The 20,476-nt window shown below is 36.8% G+C and overlaps 2 protein-coding genes across 3 annotated transcripts; both read right to left on the bottom strand.

The window, feature by feature from the left end:
* Positions 1-1,334: 1,334 nt before the first annotated feature.
* Positions 1,335-20,433, bottom strand: LOC131781079 (U3 small nucleolar RNA-associated protein 25 homolog). Of its 2 annotated transcripts, none has more exons than XM_066169864.1 (20): positions 20,300-20,433; positions 20,122-20,176; positions 18,514-18,762; positions 17,550-17,730; positions 16,295-16,395; positions 15,696-15,797; positions 15,165-15,222; positions 14,587-14,651; positions 13,878-13,963; positions 7,804-7,872; positions 7,143-7,257; positions 6,652-6,890; positions 6,114-6,210; positions 5,805-5,890; positions 5,289-5,371; positions 4,904-4,980; positions 4,172-4,243; positions 3,490-3,614; positions 2,896-2,994; positions 1,335-2,444 (listed from the first exon to the last, which is right to left on the bottom strand). In XM_066169864.1, the coding sequence occupies exons 1-20, from the start codon at positions 20,425-20,427 to the stop codon at positions 2,186-2,188; spliced, it is 2,346 nt and encodes a 781-aa protein (XP_066025961.1). In that variant the 5' UTR covers positions 20,428-20,433; the 3' UTR covers positions 1,335-2,185. The 2 variants fall into 2 exon arrangements, with proteins under 2 accessions (XP_066025961.1, XP_066025962.1); XM_066169865.1 differs by having other exon boundaries at positions 14,587-14,639.
* LOC136282343 (uncharacterized) lies at positions 10,070-12,873 on the bottom strand. Its single transcript, XM_066169866.1, has one exon. It carries the CDS (start codon positions 12,720-12,722, stop codon positions 10,629-10,631), a length of 2,094 nt encoding a protein of 697 aa, XP_066025963.1. The 5' UTR covers positions 12,723-12,873; the 3' UTR covers positions 10,070-10,628.
* Positions 20,434-20,476: the final 43 nt, after the last annotated feature.

Here is a 20,476-nt window from a genome sequence, read left to right as displayed (position 1 = left end):
AACTGAATCCGTCATGGTAATCACGTTCTTTACGTGAAAGAAAAACGAAGACGTAACCCGTTGTGGTCGTGTTTTGTAAGCCGCGGTATAACGTGTTTGTCGTGTTTTGTAAGCTGCGGTTTAACGTGTTAGCCACGCACTTTAGATCGATACGCTCGCTTACGTTGAACCACATCTCCATCTTATAAGCGGTTAGGGGACTTTTAGCCGTAATCGTACAGAACCACTCGCAATGTATATGATCTGTCGGCGAGTAGACTTTGTTAACGTTTCCCAGAAAAATGAAAACGGGAAAAATCACAGACAACATCTTGGTAACGGCCGCCTAGTAGGAGTCAAGTGAATTTACTTCCGCTTTTGATTTTGGATGTTTCACTTAAGCTTCGTTGTCCGTGAGAGGTCTGAGGGGAGGATGGAGGAGCTGGGCAGGCGCCTGTAAATACCGGCAGTCTAAGAAATGGCTGAAAGTCGCTCTCCAGTTTTTGATTAATAGACCCTAAATTCACTCAATCCATCCATTATTCCTCAACTAAAGCAGACTCAAATGACAGCTGAGATCTGAGATAAGCAAATTTTAAGACTACGTGCATGAACTTTTTGAGCGCCGATTACTGTGCTAGATATGGTAGTACAAAAAAATTATTTTTGAGTGAGACGGTAAATAAGGAGAGGAATTGAAAGAAAAAGGAAGTAAAAAAAGGAAACAAAACAAAACTTGTTACCATTGGGGGTCGGCCCTTGGTCCTCTCGCTCGAGAGGAGAAGAGTTATCCATTGCTCAAAGCTTTCTAGGTGATTCCGCGAGTAGACTATATCGATAAAACACAACCTTCCTTGCCCAAAAGCTTTACAATACGAAGTCTCTTCGATGGCCCTGATATCTCACCCCTCTAAAGTTTATTTTCCGAGTTCAGTGGCTCGCAGTGGCTGCACACCAATAGGATAGAATAGAATACGATCTTGAAGTGACTGCAGTCGGCGGCAGATTCTTAAGCATTTTTCATAGGTTGTTTCACTCGCCAGTACTTTCCGATCAACGGAATCAAAGCCATTAAACTCGCTCTCAATGTACATTTAATTTTTGTGTCAGATTTAAAGCGGGAGTCTACGTCTGAAGTGGAGTTTTCCACGCATCACTTCTAAATTGATCTGAATAGTACCGTGAACAATGACATCAAACAGTGTCCTTTACTTGGACGTAATTTAATGAGCAGTAGCTTTTTCTCCTTTTTTTAGCCTGCGAGAGGTTTTTCTTGTAAAGTTGCCCTAAAGTAAAGTCGATATTTACACCAATCTTTAGAATCTCAACCCTCTACGTAAGGTGTGCTAAAATTGCATCAGTTTTATTAGGTTGTTTCTATTCAGCTTTGAATTTTGTACAGACACTTGCTTAATCTAAATCTCCAAGAGCCACATTCATTTGCCCACTTTAAGCACTTTATCGCTCCACGTACTTTCCATTACAGATGCTGTGGAAACATATCTTTGCCTGACTGTGTGTTTGGAGACTAAGTGACTGAATAACTGATTGCTTGATTGACTGAGTGATTCATTGATACATGGGCTGACTGACTGAGTCAGTGAGTCATTGACCTACCGATCGAATGATTAACTGACTCGCTGACTGATGATTAATCGATTACTTGAATGGTAAAACTAGTTTATCTAATTAAACGTTTGATCGAGTTGTGCAATGTTACCTTCGATGATGTACCAGTGTTCGTATGGGTGATAGTTGTTTGTTTCGAAGAGAATGTCACTCTAAGTTCTGTTTGTTAATACAAGTAGATTCGTAAGAACTTTCGTATTTCGTTATAGACAAGACACTTGCGTAAAGTTTTTAACACTGGAAAAGTTTCGAATTAAACTATTTTGTTGCATATTGATAATGTCATTTTCTGAGTCTGCTGAAATATGATCGCATTAGCTTCCTCCATGATAGTACAATCTTGGGCCATTGCGCAAGTCCAAACAGCATTTCTGCTCGCATTTGCAAATGTGTTACCTCACCACGAATCACCGTACGTTAAGGCAGCCCTCTTGTACTTATATCTGGAATCACGTGGGGACCAGTCTGGGTCGCGTGTACAATTGGGTGTAATAAGATGCTTGCTTGTTCTTAAATTGCGCTCTTATTGGCCCCTTGTGGTTTTTCCTTCGTCGCTCTAACACGCATGAGCAACTATTCATTCATCCTCGTCACCAGTAACAAGCATATGAACCTGGCTTTCAGAGGAGATCATGCGACTACAGCGTCGCGAACCCACCACTCTAGCCAGACGCAGCGCATTAGACTTTGTGTATAACACAGTACAATTAACAGGATTCATCTGAGGCTTCAACCGATTGCTCCTTGCATCCATGAAATTTAGAATCTCCGTGTAGAACGTAGAGTAGTGCGGGAGTTCGTAGAAAATGATATTCCTGACTCCTCGAACGCGATACCTAGGAAAAAATGTTTTCGGTGTTAACCCTTTACATTCTAACATCAGTACGTATTTTCTCCGCACTGTTCTCTATACATTTCCCAAGGTGCTGACAGGAGAATTTGTTTAATAATCAAGAGCTTCTTAAGTTGGTGACCGTTTCCTTAATTTTCATGACCTCCATGACTGATTCAAGGGTGATATTGTAACGAGAAAACAGATGCTAGTCACTCTTGGGGGTTAATGGGTTAACTATTGTTCACAATTTAATAAAGGAAGCGAATGGGTGGAAAAGAAAATGAGATGAAACTGAGAATGAGAAAATGAGAAAACCATGTTTTAGGTAAGTTTTGGCTTCTCTACCCTCAATCGAAAAGCAATCTCTCCTTTTATTCTCACGCTCTGTAAAGAAAACAACAAAATGAGAACAGAGAAAGATTTTAATCGAGCGGGATTTTACATTAGTATACCTGTAGAAGAAGTAGAATCTTTCCGTAAACAAAAGAAACGGTCTCTTTCCTTGTTGAAAGTGCGTCCGGGCTCTCTGTATCTCTTTCGGTTGTGAGTATCTGGTAGGAATAAGCTAACACTGACTATTTTGAAGATCATTGAAGCACTCTTTTATCAAGCGGCTAAAGTGGCACGAAACCCCTTTGAATCTGATTTGATTCGCTCTGTGATTGGTGTAGAAAACCCGCGCCCACCTCTCAACTTATCAGCTGCAAAACTAAACTCAACAAATGTCAACAACTGCTGGAAACAAATGAATGACATATTCACGACATTTGTATACTTTCAATGAGGTATATGTTTGTCTCACGATGTAGTCACTTCCGATGTGGAAAGTAACGTTTCGACTGCATACTGCGCGCCTTCATCTTTGATTCCGATAATGAGTTTGGCTCGGGTTGTCGAAACGCTAGTCATTACTACTGTCCACAGTCCGTCTCGATCAGACCACATGACTCATGGAAAACACGCATAGGAAGGCCCTCTGGGGGGCTATCTTAGTCTTTCAGGGGTATATCAAGATAAGGAAAAGTTAGTGCAAAACAAGCACTTACTCTGAAATCTGCGCACAGTCTATGCCTTCACGTTTGAAGTAATTTCGCAGACGCACAAAGTCAAAGTACGATGGAACAAAGATTGCTGTGTGGCCCATAAGGGAACCCTTGAAATCGGGTAAAACCTGAAAAAGATGATTGACAAGTTGAATTGGTGATCTGAGAACTCGCATAGCAGGCTGTGTACAACAGCCTTTTTTAAACTTAATTTAATCGTGAATCAATTGACGCAGAATGACCACTTTGAGTGTGTGACGAATTCATTATCAAAGGTAAACTACAGTTAAAGCAATTGCAGAAAGAAAAGCCTGAAATTGAGAACAAAAAAGTGGATTCGGGCTTGGACACGACTTGAACTTGTGTTTCATCAACTACAAGCCTGTTTATGTGAAAAAAAAAGGCAAAGCGAAGCTGGAGCTTATTAGAGAGTGCTGGATTGTTAGACAAGGACAAAATGCGCATCAACAGTTATCTTCTAACACTTAGCCCTTATTATTAAATACCTACGAGGGGAAGGAAGGAAGCTTGTTAGAAACTTGAAGGTCTCGATAGGAGTCTTATTAGAGAGGGGAGCTTATCAGAACAGCTGCGATTAGTGTAGAAACACCAAACAGCCACAACGAAAGAAGGAAGTGTCCTTCCTGGTGAAACAAATAGGTGGCCAAATGAAGTTGTCTCTTACCTTATTTATAAAGATTTGGAATCTCTTGTCGGCGGCTTCTGAAAACTTTGAGCAGTCAAAACGATGGAAGGTCTAGAATAAAAAACAGAAATCATTAAAACTCAATAACTCCTACATAAACTTTTAGGTTAATAGCATAATTTATATAAAAGTATCAAGGTTTTCCTCGTGCGCAAGTTCCCTTAAAGAGCATGCATACTCAAGAAACCAAATAATTTTTATCTCCACTAACGAAGAGTATATTTGAAATCATGAAACTGAGTGCGTTTTGAGAACCCAAACAGTAACATAGCCTTTCCCAAAAATTATCTGAAAATTTGCGAGATATTTGCCAACGGACATGGCAATTTTGTCTACTAGATATCTAACTGCGTAACTTTGGTATAGCAGACTTTAGTTCACCCCAGTGGCAGGAGCAAAGTCCAACAATTCGACCTGGAGAGCGAGAAAGGCTCATATCTAAAGCAGAAACTGTTAGCGAACCGCAATTGATAGTTTGCGCTAGTGACAGGCGGTTGAACTGAGATCTGGCGCGTCGTATCTAAGCATAATCTGAAGCGTTGTATCTGTGCGTAATCTGAAGCGTTGTATCTATGCATAATCTGACGATTCGTATCTATGCGTAATCTGAAGCGTTGTTTCTATGCGTAATCTGAACAGTCGCATCCATGCGTAATCTGAAGCGTTGTATCTGTGAGTAATCTCGTACCCAGATCTCTCTTCAGGGCTTACCTGGGGAACCTGGACGGCCACTTGACAAATAGAACCTGGTACATCAGTTGAACAAACTTTCACCTTACCAGCAAAATGTGACTTCTTTATTAAGAAAAATAAATGTGTTTTACTATATAATTCTTATATCTTTTAGTGACTTATCAAAGCTACCCCCCCCCCCCGAAAAAAAGAGGGAATGCAATGATATAAATTATAAATCTCTCACATACACAAAAAAAAAAATTGCCAGCGAAAAGGTTCATGACAACAAACAATGTCTTGACAATTATCTAACTTACAATGAAATATAACAAACATTTCTGTTTTATTATTTACAGAACTATGTGGGTGTATCACTACTGCTTGTCATCCATAAAGATATTTTATTGTAAACAAAGGATATTGAAACATTGTCTGTTAAACAGAGAGTTCATTTCAGGTGACACGAAACTGCTGAATATGAGGGTCTGTCTGTAATACTTCGACCTACAAAGAAAATTAGTACAATGTTATAAACAGGTAGAACAGTACTATTTGATTTGTCTCTAAATTTTAACCGGAGAAGGCATTTTATGGAGTAAAGGCAAACCAATGCGATTAGTGCTAACTGACCTTAGTGATCATAAAAGGCCACATATTTCCAAGCAAATTCTCCAATTTATACATCAAGAGCGAAAAGAACTCCAGGTCCTTTACAATTAAAAGTTGCTCAAAAGGGCTGGGAGTTTAAAGGAAAATTTTGCACAAACTTCTAAGTTCACAAGATCAAAAAACAAACTTTGTTCACTTTGCTTGACTTATTTTGAGCGCCAGATGTTTCAGAGGTGTTTAGTCAGAATGTACAAGTATACCAGGATTTTTATACTAGAGAAAGGGGTCATCACACACTCTAGATCCTCTGCCACGCCCTCGCACTCACCATCCATTCAGACACCACATTCTGACACGAGAAAAGTCAACATCATGCGAGTCTTTTGGTTGCTGATGGAGATGCTCAAAGACGTGCTGCAAATGATAAAAAAGTACAACAAGTGATTAACTTAACAAAAGTGAGGCTAACCGATAAAATTCCATAGGTAATATGCAGTAATCACTTCTACAAAACAAGCCAATGTTTCCTCCATAATTATACAAGGTAAAACGACAAAAGACATGCTGCAGTGCTATCAAAAATAGTCTGATTCAACTAATATAATCATTACAGAGGCTGATATAATAAAATACATACCTGAACATGTTCCCAGTTTTGCATGAGGAAGACATCTGTTTGATCAGCAATAATAACTTCAATGGATGAAAGGAAATCATATTCATGAGACTTCTCTCTGTAAATAGATATGCATGATACATAAATAAACAAATTTACTTTTTGTTGTGGCACATCGTGAAATTTGCAATAGAATTTGAACCGAGTGGAGTACAATTTTGTCTGAAATCATATGCTCGATTTCAAAATCCAATAGATAACTGAAACTTTTTCGTCTCACTCTCTTGGTACAGACTGGGAATTGCTCTGGTGGACTAAAATAGTCCAAAATTGAGAATCAAGCACAAAAATACAACTATCCCTAAAATCCTTGAAAAAAAACCACATATTTCTAACTAATGGAAATCAAACTTCCTTGATTTTCTCTCTTTGTGGAAAAAGTAACCAAACTTGATCTTATTTGTGAGATCTAGCAAACTGTACAGGAACCAAGGATGTTTGTTTCTGATAAAAGAGAGTTGTTATATATGTATTTACGTGAGTAATATTTTAGAAATACCCTGCACTTCCAATGATTGTCCTTAGTCCAAGAGGCGAAGCTACAATAATATCTGATGAGTAAAACTTGGCATACAACTTCACACATTTTTTCATGACAGAAATTCCAATCCTAAAGCAGTCATCAATGTTCCCAGCAAACATCTGTTTAAAATCTTCGGGCCTGTTTTCCTTTGAACTGCTTGAATCCTCTGTCTCCCCAAACTCCTCATAGAATCGTTTCTTGTTCATAACTTGACCCTACAAATTTGGACAAGAGAAAATTGCTTTATTCCAACCAGCCTTGCTGTATAGTAGTGTATTATAAATGACGTACATGTATTTATCATGAGTAGTCTATTACTTTTTACTGTAACATTACTCTCCATGAATTCTATCACAAATTCTGAAATCTTATTAGCTACCATCCTCGCCATCTATTCTCTGATAGAAAGTGAGAGGAGTGAGTAGACTGATATTGTGCAGTATTACACAAAATAAAATTTTACTTACCCCTTCCTCGGGACAGATAAGGTGCATGATAACCTCCACCACCTTTAACGCTGCATCACGGAAAGGAACTAGGATCAAAATCTTGGGTCTTGTAAGTCCTTGATCACGGAGTTCACTGCAAAAGGAAGTAGTACTGAGTAAAAATATTATGTCTGGATTCTTAGTAGCAGAGAAAAATAGTTCTGAATCAGATAATACAGCAAGTAATCCAACTTTAGAGAGAACTATTGTCAGTATGAACCCCAATCTGAGTGTTTTTTTTTTCACACAAGCAGTCAGGGTTCAACAAATAATAAAACTGACCATAAAACAGGAAAATTACAAGTTATGATAATAGATTTAGGTCCGCACCCTTTTTTAATCAAGACTGATTATCTACAAAGGCACTAGGAACATTTGACAACACCTTAGTCGTTACATGGGGTGTTGGAGTTAATCATGGCGTCCTGGGTGATCAGCATGCAAGAGGTACAATTCTTTGCAAAGGTTACTTCATCAAGGGATGCTACCCTGCTCTTATACTTCCCTTCCCCTATGTTAAAACCTCTAACTTCTTTTCACTCAGTTAGTCATGTTGCAGCAAGGAGTAAAGCTATAATAGGCAGGGAAGAAGACAAGCTATTTTTCCTGATATTATTTTGTAGAATGACTGCTTCCTTACCCAATTTCTTTTTTGTCTTTCCAGGACTGAACAATTTTTGCAGTATTCTTCATCACTCTTGACCGCGTCCTACCAGAAAATATAAAAAATACTTCGGCACTGAGAACTTGCCATGTACTGCTGAGGCGTGCTTCAAAAAGCGTATCATGTTTATCTCTGCCATTCAAAAGTACTCATTGCAACCTTCTACCTAAAGCATTTAAGGATTCTAATGTGTACCGGTAAGCTGACTAACAAAATATTTTCCTCTGATATGTTGAGAATTCACCTGTGGTTGCTACCATTTTGAAACTAGTGCACTAATTAGGTAATTTAATATTATCAAGCGAGTTGATAATGTAAATTGGCCTCCATAAAAAGTTTAAAAGCTGACATTTCAACGGTTTGCCCTTCAACAGAGCGATTTTCTTTTTCAGCTCTGACGAAGGGCTAACGCTTGAAACGTCAGATTTTGAACTATTTATGGTGGCTAATTTACGTTATCAACTCAGTTGATAATACTAAATTACCATTTTATACTCTCCCACTTATGCAGCACCACAGTTTCTTTAGTGCACTAATTAACCTGGTTGCACTAATTTAAACCACAACCTGTGGTTCACAAACTGCTACAGCTCTGGTTATGCAAATGAAAAAATATATATATTATTTGAGACAAAAATGCCTCTTTTGCAGCTCCTATTTCTTAAAATTCATTAGGTGTTCACTCTTTTCCAAATTAAGGTTCTCTGCAATGTAGTTTGTAGGACAATCTCTCAAGAGAGATATTACTTGAAGAGCCAACAGGCAAGTTTTTTGTTTGTTCTCTTTTCTTCCACTAGTTTTATCTTCTCAGGCCACACATGTTTGCTTTGGCATTGAGAAGGATTCAACTGCAGAGGAGTGCAAGTCTAGAAGAACTTGGTCCTTCCTTTCAGGGATCATCCCTAAAACAGGGGTGTTCCCTGACCAGTCACTTAGTTATATGTTGCTTAATTGAACCCAGGAGTAGTTGCTCTTGAAAAAAATAATTTCCTAAAAACCCAAAGGTTTCACCAGACACTCTGCTTCTTCAATTCTAAAATTACTATCTAATTGTATCACCATTTATACAATAAATACTCCTAGTTTGAAATTTAGACAACTATTAACACTGATTTTATTCTGACTAGTCTGTTGTAGGTAAAGTTCAGCACATGCAAGTAAACTTCAAGCACAAACTGATAACCATTTCTGTTCGAGGTTTAAAGGCAGTAGGTTTCTAAATAAGCTGTGGTGCTGTGCCAGCAGGGGTATTAACTGTGTTGATAATGTAAATTGGCCACTGTAAAGAGTTGCCAAAACTGACTTCTCAAGCATTAGTGCACACTCTCATTGGTTACTTTGACGTCACACAACAATACAACTGTTTCCTGTCAAGTCTCTGAACTGGAAACACTGCAAAATTTACAACATCAGAGTGTAACAGTACAACACATTGATAATGAATAGTCTCCAATCTTCATCCTCTGCCTCACCATGGGTGACATTGGAATTCTTAGGAAACAAATTGAGCTGTTTCCCTTTAGATTAGTCAAGAAGTGTTTGTTATGGGTACAAATGCTCCAAAACAAGGTATCTAAACCAGTTCCTTCCACTCATCAATTACCCTCAGGGTTGTAGAATCAATATTTCAGTGTCCTGTGGAGTGCATAGTCTTAAGGATAGAAGGACTTTTTAAACCCTTTACACCCCAACATCAATTTGGATATTCTCTGTACTGTTCTATATACATTTACTAATATACTGACAAGGAGAATTTGTTTAACAATCAAGGGCTTTTTGGGCTGGTGATCATTTTATTTATTCTTGTGACCTTAATGTGTGATTCAGGGATGATATTGTAAGGAGATATTAGATGTTCGTCACCCTTAGGGGTTAAAAAGGTTAAAGAAAGAGGGGGAAAACCAAGTAAATTTTTCCTCACTTAAGAAAGGTAATTGGGGCTTCTTTGCAAGTAACTATGTGTTTTCTGTTGATTTGTTTCAAGATGTTGAATCATTCATATTCATTTTGATGAATTTCAGTTCAGTGGGGTTGGGTAGAGGTTGACTTCAGATTTTTAAAGCTTGGTATCACTTGCAATGCTCCCAAAATTGTGGATGTTAAAGCGGATGTTAAATTCATTTTGTTTTGCAAACATTGCCTCTCAACAAAACTGCAAATAAAAACAAATCAAAAACAGACAGAAAAGTTGCTCACACTAAGAACAAACAGAAAAAAAATTAGTGCTACTAACATACATAAATAGAAACATTTTATTACTTGGATTCACAGTTAGCTTGAGTGCTATTTTAGGTGGGTTGCATGTTAAAAGTAAACTATTACAAACAGTAGTTGTCTTCAATTATCTAAGAGAGTTTTTTTAAAATTTATTACAACTTTTTGGCTTTTCCTCAAATATATTTACAAACTTGTCTCAGTTAATAGAGAGCTTTGCTACACCAGAAAAAGTTCATAGTTCAGCTAAGCTTACCAATAACACATTAACTAAAATAACATCCAATTCTGCCACAGACAAAGCTCTAAATCAACTGTTTGATGCCAATGGTATTACCATAATCATAGTTATTACATTCTGACTCACTGTTCAATCCTTTAATTCCTAGAAGTGATTAACTTGTAACTTCATCCCATAATATTCATACATTATCCTGCAAACTTGTAATCACATTTACTTAAGATTATTCAAACTTATTAGGTAGAGGTTGCTATCTTGATGCAACACCAGATTTAGGAGACTAGTTAAAATGACTCTGTTACACCAACACCTTTACAACTGCTGCTTACAGGCAAGCCTAATCAGTTCATGTCATAAAATGGGCATCTGCAAGATTCCTTAAATCGCTTGCCTTATATGACTCTTCAAAACTTAACTCCCATATAAGAGCACGTAAAACAATAATAATTGTCACAGCTGCTGGGAGAACAGCCTTTTTTGGATACTTAGTTCCAAAAATAATTGAAAATAAAAAGAAAAGACAAATTGTGTACAGAAATAAGTACCACACTAACTTTTTGAAATTTTTAGACACAGGCTCAAATTCGTTACATGCTTTATCAAAGAGATTCTTGGGCAGATACGTTTTTTTTCCTATTGTGTACTTTTTCATTTCATTGCAATGATGCTTCCAACAGATCTTAAACAACTTGTCTAAAAGTTTTACATAAATGTTGGTAAAGAGGCTGTACAACTTCCAAATGGATTCCCTAGTAAGTACATATATAGCCACAGCTGACAAAGTTTCAATAGGATACTTCATACCACCAATTAACAAACTTTCGATAGCGATTTCTAGTGATAAGAAAGAGCAATATGAAATATATGCCACCCAGGCAATAGACATACAAACAGACGCAAACTCTAAAAAGAGAACTAATGCTTTTGCTAACTCATTTTTAAACCAGTGAACTGTGTACCAGCAACCTCCATGACAAAGAGAAACAATTGGTAGTGAAATGATACAGTCTTTAACAGTCTCAACAATGAACGAGACTAATTGGAGTGGAAAGGGACAATTTTCTGCTTCCTTTCCAGATGCATGTTCCCAATTTTTCTTCAAAGTTTCCCAACCAAATGATTGGAAATTCTGTTGGATGTTATCTGGAATACTGCAAACCTTGGAAGGTGGCTCAAAGCACATACAGAACATTCGCAAGGCAAAAACAAAAGCACATACAAAAATGCCTAAATGTTTTTTGAAGGCAAAGGTAAACACTGATTCAGTCAGGTATGGAGAAGGCAAATTAGTGACACCTTGAAAGAACAGTCCCGGTATCCAAAAGACAAAAACATCAACCCATAGCAGAATACTTATGGGAAACGTGTTCAATATAACAAATCTAACCATAGGATAACATACTTCATTCCACTCTCCTTTACTGCTAATTTCCTTGTTCAAGAAGACATAATCTGAAAAAAAGCTTCTTATACTCACAGGGCTAACATCAATCAAATCAACATAATTATCACCCTTCTTGCTAACAGTTGCAATTTTAGCGACTGTCTGGGAAGCTGCAGCAGTTTTCATGTCATTAGAGGATCCAGAGGGTGGTTCTTCAATAGGCAGTTGAAAAGGAACACTAATTCTACGTGCTTCGTTGCTTCGAGTCATACGCAGTTCATAGACTCCTCCTTGGTCCTGAATAGGACCATCCTCGTGTTCTTGACCTTCCCGTCCTGTGCCCAGCAGACTAGAGCTATCACTTTTGGTGTGATCGTTACCTTCCTCTGGCTCTCTGACGCTCTGATTATTGCTTTCAATTTTCTTGCGAGTGTTACAGAACGAAGTTAAGACTAGAGCAAAGAATATGATATACCCAATCATAATCAGCCGGATCAAGACATGGCAAAATGAAGTCAACGCAAGTTCGTAATCTTCTAACACATTCCCATTAGAAAAACCGGCAGAAATATGGTAGTTTGTCTCCAAATGGACGTAACCAACAAAAGGTTTATTCCAACTTCGGTTGTCAAAAGAAATGTAGAAACGAAGCGAGTTTAAAGCATCGATTCCATTTGAAACATTCATTTCGGCTTGGTTTGACAAGGGTTGTAGAAGACACGAGACATTTGTGGCTGTTTTGTGTAATTGCTCTGTCTGAAACGTGTGTTCCAAAGCTGTCGTGGTAGTAAACTGCATAAAACTGAATCCATCTTGGTAATCACGTAAAGGGGAAACGAAGACGTAACCTGTCGTTGTCGTGTTTTCTAAGTTGCGGTACACGCACTTTTGAACGATAAGCTTGCTTATATTGAGCCTGACTTCCATCTTATGAGCGGTTAGGGGGGTTTTAGCCGTATTCGTACAGAACCATTCGCAATGTTTAGCATCTCTCGGCGAAGAGACTTTGTTAACGTTTGCCAGAAAGATGAAAACGAGAAAACTCACATACAACATCTTTAGTATGGTCGCCTAACAGAAGTCAAGTGAATTTCAATCTGGTTTCGGTTTCCAGGATGGCGTTCAATTTTGCTTCGTTGTCCGTGAGAGGTCTGGAGGGAGATGGAAGGCGGGCGCCTGGCATATATTGTAAATATCACCAGTCTAAACATTGGCATGCAGAGCATGCAAGAGTTATTTTTTCGGCTGGGTGGGTTGAGATGAGGCACTTTGTGTGCCTACTATTACCATTTTTGTGACAGAAAAAGAGCATACCTTTCAAACAGATGTAAATTTGACAAGTAGATTCCAAGTTGCCATGCATCTGTTCAGTAATAGATCATAGATGACGTCAAAATGTGGTAAGAACAAAAAAGTGGCACACGAGGCAAAGCCGAGTGTGTCACTGATTGATATAGTCAATTGAATGATCATCCATGACTTGTAATAATATTATTATAATAAGAATAACAATATTATTAATGAAATAAATTTTATTATTATTCTGGGTAACTATGACTGTTAGACAGCTGCAATTTCCCTTCTTCCTTTTGTATTCAATCTGATTGGCAAGCCTGTGATCACATGGCCTAACACACATTTACACCAGTCCTAGAATTTCCCCATTGCAAGACACATTGAACTGAATGCAATCAATGATTAGCACGTGGCTTAAGCCAAAGGCAAGGTGATTTGGTCTCTCAAGTAAGCAAAGTCAGCCAGTTGAAAAAAGCTCAAAAATGGTTAAATTGAAAAATATATTTGGTTTTCCCTCCCTTAATATCAGAGGATAAATGACCTTTCATTTGACTGGTTGGATCTGTTTTGTATTTTAAAATTTTATGATGTATTTCTCAGATATTTGCTATCAGAGAAAGAAACTTGTGTTTGTATGTTTGCTTGAAGGCTCATTCAATAGTTAATCATCCTTGGAAGGTTTAATGATAAAACACTTTATCCCTGATCCCCCCAAGAAAAGTTTTGCTATCCTTCAAGTCCCTCCTTAAAAAATTGCAAAACCAAACTAGTAGCTAACTTTTTTCTGCTGATTCAGAGTTAAGTTTATGTCATCATTACACTCCTTTATTGACATGGTTCCATTGAAATTGCAGCATCTTTTCATGAAGTGTTACTAGACTGAAAATTAGTTATTAAAAATACTTCTATTCTTACTTCAAGATGTGATTAACTGCATGTAGACAGTACATCCTTCTTATTTCATCACCATTCTGGAAGGTGCGGCTTGAGTAGTAAACATCCTATAGAAAAGAAGAATTTGTCAAAAGAGAAAAAAGCTCAAGAATTCTCTAACATGTAAGCTGAGGCTCCTTCCCCTGAGAAACCTGCATACAAGTTTTCCATGTTTTCATTCTCTTGCAAAAAATGTAAAATGAAAAAGAGGGTTCTAATACTGATTGGCATTTTATGCCATAATTTTCACTAGTATCATGATAATAGTATTTCCAGGTCAAATTTCTGATAACTTTTTGTTGTTCTGCACCAGAGCTTTATCTATATTCTCATTTTGTTATGTACAGTGCATCTATTGATCAGAAAAAAAGGCCAATCAGAAAGTGAAAAGTAACCTAGGAGCAGAACTGACACAATATATGCCAACATTTTTAAATCTTGTGTAACTATTGAAACACCAGATACAAAATAATGACATCTCAATTTGTTCATAGGCTAAACCACAGTCCAAGTATTACTTTCCCATTCTGATAGAATATAGGTTAGGTCAAAGTCATTTTTTTGTCATTTCTTGAAAGAAAAAATGAAAAATCAACTGAAAAAGGGCAAAGAAATTTTTTCAAATTACTCTGAAGCTCAAATCCAAAATATTCTTCACCAAGCATTTCATTTTTACATGCCTTTCACTAACCTTGTATGAGTGGATATGGTAAAAAAGATCTTGCTGAAGTGGAGTAAACAACCCTGATAAAAGAACTTTAAAATCAAATTATTTAAAACATTCACATAAACTAGGAGCAATCTCTCTGTATTAAATACTGAACAGTCTTAAAAAGAGAGTGATAATATAAATTTAACTTAAAGAGCTTTTAGGCCTTTCTAAAGCTATCCTTTAAAAAAAAATGCTTATAGTACCTTTTGCCACAGGAAAAAAATGTAAGAATTTTCAAGTAGAACTTTGGCCCCCCTCCCCCCCCCCCAACCCTTTCCACATCCACAACTCAAAAATTATGAAGATTAAAGCTATAATATATGTTATAGTCAGCCGCAGTCTCTCACAACTGGACCTCGAGTAAAGTTCTCATCAACAAGATGGAAACAAAGAGGTCTCATATAGTTATAGGGAGATTTTCATTACGGCAGAAATATCACTTACTGTAGCTCACTAAATTATCATTAATGATTGGCAACTATGAGCTCAGAGGTTTCATGTACAATACTAGTAAAAGATAAAATGTGGTGAAACAAAATATATTAGAAATGGTGTACCTTCAGAGTTAGGTATTTGATTGATTGCCTGCCATGCATGAGCAAGTCTTGACTTTATCTGGAAAAGCAAATAAGGTTTGTAGCTAAGGCAGCTATAATTAACAATTAAAACTATAGTTGAAGCCACTAAATACTGGTTGACTGCCTAATAAGGTTTTATAGATTAGGGGTATTATGAAGAAAAGACTAAACAAACAGGTGGTTAGGACCCAGTAAAGGGTGATCACAACCACTAAATAGAGGTAACTGCTTATGAGAGGTGAAAATTACAGCAACTAAGGGGGATAAAATTTGGAACTCTGATAACCAAATGCTTAATACAGGGTGACCACTTAATGTGGTGTCACTTAATACTTGTTTTACCAGTAAACCCCTTATATTAGAGTCTTGTCATGAAATTTCTCCCCCAAAAAAACCAATAAATCATCCAACTCAAACTGGTGACAAGAATGTACATACCTATTGATTAAAAGGATGTAACTTACATACATAAAAAAATACAACGGAGATGCCAAAATAATATTAAATTACCTTCAAATCAGCAAATGTCATTTCCTTTTCTATGTTTGTATGTAATGTGGGTAAGCCTTCAGCCCCTGGAATAATTTCTGTAACATTACCAAATGAAGGAATCTAAGAAGAAATGAAAGAATTGCACATTGGAATTGAATGACGGTTTTGTCTGATGATTTTTTAATTATGATAAATCCAACGGTCCTGGATTTGCAGATGGCCAATGATCCCTACCCCTTTCCCCCCCCCCTCACAAAATTAACAAATTGAGGATAAATGGTAATTTCATAGGTCAGGTTAAAATAGCCAGTTATGCTTTGGTAACACTTGCAAAGGAAAGGGTGCCTGAAATAAAGCCTTCAGATAATTTATATGCAAAACTTGACCAAATTCTCCTCGTGTTTCATAGGGAAATACAAGAAAATCTGTAATGGGAATCTACCAGTCTATCAGCAGGTTAATTAGGGTTTTTTTTCTGTCTTATCCTGTAACTCCTAAAAGAGAATATCATGTAACATATCAATATCAAATCACCTAACTGAATTTGCCAAATGTTTCTTTAAATGCCATTTCCTGATTAAGCTTATCACAGAGATGTCAGTGTAAACACTACTCACTTTTCTTGTTGTCTGTTTCCAAGTTCTGAGATCACTGAGTTGCTTCTCTGTTGTTTCAGAAAGATCTTGTTCAAAATGCACTGTAAATGGGTCTTGGGATCCTAAAGAGGAATTGGTTCTAACTATTAACCCTTTGACCTCTCAGAGCAACTAACATCTAGTTTCTCCTCACAATATCCCCTTGAATCACACATTAAGGTAATGAGAATAAAGGAAATGATCATCAACTAAAGCAACCTTGATTGTTCAACAAATTCTCCTTCTCAGCACATTAGGAAATGTAAAGAGAACAGGATGGAGAATATGCATACTGATGTTAAGGTGTAAGGGATTAGGCCACATTATCTAACACCAGCTTTAAGTTGCAAGACTCATTTGAAGCTTACCAATTCAAAATTGTCCTTAACCAAAATTCAGAAATAACTACTTGGTTTCTAACTAATACCCCATTCACACCAAAGCTTAAACATGGTCTAAAGTCATTTAATGTTTAACACAGTTTAATTTTTTTCTTCATAGAAACTACTTAACCTAACATTTTTTACTAAAATTTAGCACACTGGAAATGCAAGTTAACAAGTACTTGAATCCTGTGGAAAATTATGTTTTCCAGTTCGCTGTTTATGATTTTCATTCAGTAAAAACCAGTTTAAAAAAACATGTTTTGCTGGTGTGAATAGGGTATAAGAAAACATCCCTATTAGCTAAATGTTATAAGCCTGTATTGCATGTTTTTTCATTGTCAGTCAGTGCTAAATACTCCTATCCAGCAATTATGCTACTATTTTGGCTTGGTAAAAAGGAGGAAAGCCTGAAGTGAGAAAACAAACCAATGATGAGAGAGGGGAGGTTACCAGATTGTTTCTCAGAACATATTAAGTACTTCATTCTTACAAGAACCTTCCTCGTATTTATTTATACTTGAATACTGGTCTGGAAAGATCTTACTGTCTTCAAGGCTGCTTAACCCTTTAACTCCTGCAAGTGATTAACATGTAAATTCTCCCTATACTATCCATACATTATCCAGCAAACAGGTGGTGAGATTACTCAAACTTATCAGGTACAAGATTTTTCTTGATTGAACACCAAATTCTTGTAGCCAATTTTCAAAGAAACATGTAGCAGCTAAAGGAGAGAATTAACAATCAGACCTTGGGAGTTAAACGGTCAAATAAGAATATATTACTTTTTCTTAATCAGTAGTGAAAATAGACTTTTTTTAGCCAGGAAACAAACCAATTCAATTACATACCTACTAACGCTTTTCCTTCTCTTTCATCGGTATCACTGCTTTCATCTTTTTCCTCTCCATCTTTGATTTCTTCTCTAGCAGCACCTTCAGTTCTGTAGTCATCAGCCATGTTTTCAGGTTCATCAGTGCCATTTTCATCATCATCAACATCCTTGCTGACATTATCACCTTCACTATCTTCCTGTAATTTAATATTTAAGCTTCACTGACTTCATCATTCCCAACATTTGTTCAAGAATTCTTAAGTTAGCCAGAAAATTAAGACAAATAGACTTGTTTTAAAAGCGACAATTCACCTGAAAATTTCCCCCCAAATCAAGCATCCCTGTGAGAACCTTTCTTACCAGCAATCTATCATTGCATGATGCCAATTCCCCTAATTTAAGATCCTCTTCTGCACCCGCACTAAACCCTCCTCAAGAGTCATGAACTTTTGAGTATACAGCAGCTTTAGTTTTTGATTTAAAAAAATGAGGATCATCAGTGACTATAGTATATTTTGCCGCAGTGTAAGGAAACACTTATTAACAGGTTGTACTTCAATAAACTTGCAACTTAAGTGTACATGACAATCAATAACACTAAGTAATAAGGATTTTGTTTTTCAATTTTAATTGTTACATATACATGCATCTACCCTTAGGATATTATTATTGTGGGTAAATTTAATGTTAACAAGTGAAGAGTTATTTTTATTTGATGAAGATAATGTAAATAAACCATTGTAATGTGTTTGGCCTGCAGTTTTCTTACTCACATGCACATTGAAAGGCAGCCCAACTGGGAGAGCTGCCATGTTGTAATAAACGTGTTTGTTATGTTGTTCTTTTAAATCTGGTTTAATCCGTCTCATTTAAAACCATCATTGGTTCCTTGATATTTAACAACCATCACTATTATCATTATTAGTATTGTTATCATTATGTAAATACCAATTATGAAAATAAAGTCTTGAAGTGCACACCTTAAGTTTTTCAACAGCCTCTGCATCTCCATTCACTTGTTTATTGGCCTCCTTAACTTCATCCTCACTTTCAGTTTGCACCATTTCCTCTTCAATTTCTTCCTCATCATTTTTGTCACTCTCATCATCTTTCCATTTCTCTTTCAACTCCTCTCCATATGATCCAGGACCGGCACCAAGTGAGTTGACCAGCTCCAGATAGAGATTGCCAACATCCTGTTCACTATCTGAACTGTCTATTTCATTACTCTATATTGGGAAAACAGCGCAGTGTTCATAGTGAATGGTTTGCAAATTTTCCCAGAAGCATTGTCAGTTGGCATAATTTTTCCTTTAAGAGGCTGATATGCAATAAAATTGCATATCCAAATCACTAGTGATCTGGATAGGTGTTTTAATTGGATATCTAGATCTATGCATAGCATGAAATGCAAATAAGAAAAACTGCACTAATGGTTGATTTGGGAACACTTTCCTTAATAGCAGTTTACTTTCCTCTTCACCACTTTTTGGGACATGAAAACAGTTAACTACAATACTTTCTGCTATAATCAAGCTCCAACTAACCATAGAGCTATAAACTAAATGAGCAAAACTAACGTAAATTTAGTACACACTTTGAATTCCAAAGAGACCACTGATGAATGGTAGCTAATAATGATATCCAAAATTATTCAACCAATGAAATAACGTAACAATAGTGTTATGATTTATGGGATAATTAATATGGAAAATTTGAGAAGCAATCTAAAACACTTGTGCTTAGGGTCTGATCGAGGTATCCAAACATCTCAAGAAAAATAAGAGCACTTGGCGGAAGTGGCCTCATGCTTTCATTTGTTTCTCGATATTTGGATACTGCGATCAAACCCTTGCACTTGTTTTTTTATATACTACATACAGAAGACAACAGAAGACAACATACATTTCACAATCATTTCAGGATGGCTCATTGTTATCTTAGTAGGTGTAATCCACCCATCAGGAAAACTAAGAGGAAAAACATTTTTTTGAAAGAAGAACATTTTATTGTTTGAATCAGCAAATTATGCCCAGTAGATCCAAAGATATTATTCATTCAGTTCTTGCCTTGACAATACAAGACGGTAAACATCTCAAAATAATCTCAGTGACATCCACTGACGCGTAATGAAAAATAAAACTGTTCCTTGCAAAAATACCTCAAAAGGTGTGATCTACACATCGTGGAAACTTTGAGGGAATTTTCTCTTTGAAAGAACAGCATTTTGACGGTTGAATCAGCAACTTAAGCCCAAAAGAGCCGCTTAATAGCTGCGACATACGATACCTACAGTTTGCAAGGTGGCCCTATTCAATGGATTATTACAGAATGGAGGATTCCACGTTGCTGTGATATTACAATTCAATTATAAATCAGAGAAGACGTCAAAATGTTATGGAACTTTACACTGTCGATGAAAAACCTTCAAATGGAAGAATCTCTCGAATTTGACTGCCTAATGTGGATACCTATCCTCAAAGACCACTATTACCAGTCAATCCAAAACAGAGTGCATGGCATTCGACCGAGGTATACTATACTTAAAACCCTCGACTAAGCGAAACCATGAAGAAATGCTAGAATACCTCAGTAGTGCTAGAATCCTTCTTCGGTTTCTTCACAAGAATCCCATCGTCACGTCTAAAGAACAAACAAAAACAACAAAATCCGTCCGTCAGATCACTGAGAATACAAAATGCATTTGCACGTGGGCATTATAAACATGTCATCCAGCACTCAAACACAACTTGCAATTACACCTACTCTGTATCGTTCGAACGTGATCCTACAATCTCTCTAAGGTTTCGCTTTTGGCCTTTCAATTTCTTTTTAAAATCGTTCTTTACCCGCCGTTGTTTCCTATGTTGTTTATTCTTTCTATCTTTCGCCATTTTGAAAATGAACAAGCGGAACACTGGGCACTAACTTAAAATTTTCGAC

Source organism: Pocillopora verrucosa, chromosome 7, assembly GCF_036669915.1.
Source record: "Pocillopora verrucosa isolate sample1 chromosome 7, ASM3666991v2, whole genome shotgun sequence".
Taxonomy (NCBI): domain Eukaryota; kingdom Metazoa; phylum Cnidaria; class Anthozoa; order Scleractinia; family Pocilloporidae; genus Pocillopora; species Pocillopora verrucosa.
The sequence above is the reverse complement of the archived record's forward strand: the minus strand, read 5'-3'. Positions and strand labels throughout refer to the sequence as shown.

Excerpts from the sequence above, each read along its gene's own strand:
- LOC131781079 (XM_066169864.1), bottom strand. The coding sequence starts at position 20,427 with ATGGCGAAAGATAGAAAGAATAAACAACATAGGAAACAACGGCGGGTA. Across the intron at positions 5,372-5,804 it reads ATGTGGTGTCTGAATGGATG|GTCGAAGTATTACAGACAGA; the intron begins GTGAGTGCGAGG and ends TTTTCTTTGTAG. Across the intron at positions 3,615-4,171 it reads TCCAAATCTTTATAAATAAG|GTTTTACCCGATTTCAAGGG; the intron begins GTAAGAGACAAC and ends CATCTTTTTCAG.
- LOC136282343 (XM_066169866.1), bottom strand. The coding sequence starts at position 12,722 with ATGTTGTATGTGAGTTTTCTCGTTTTCATCTTTCTGGCAAACGTTAAC.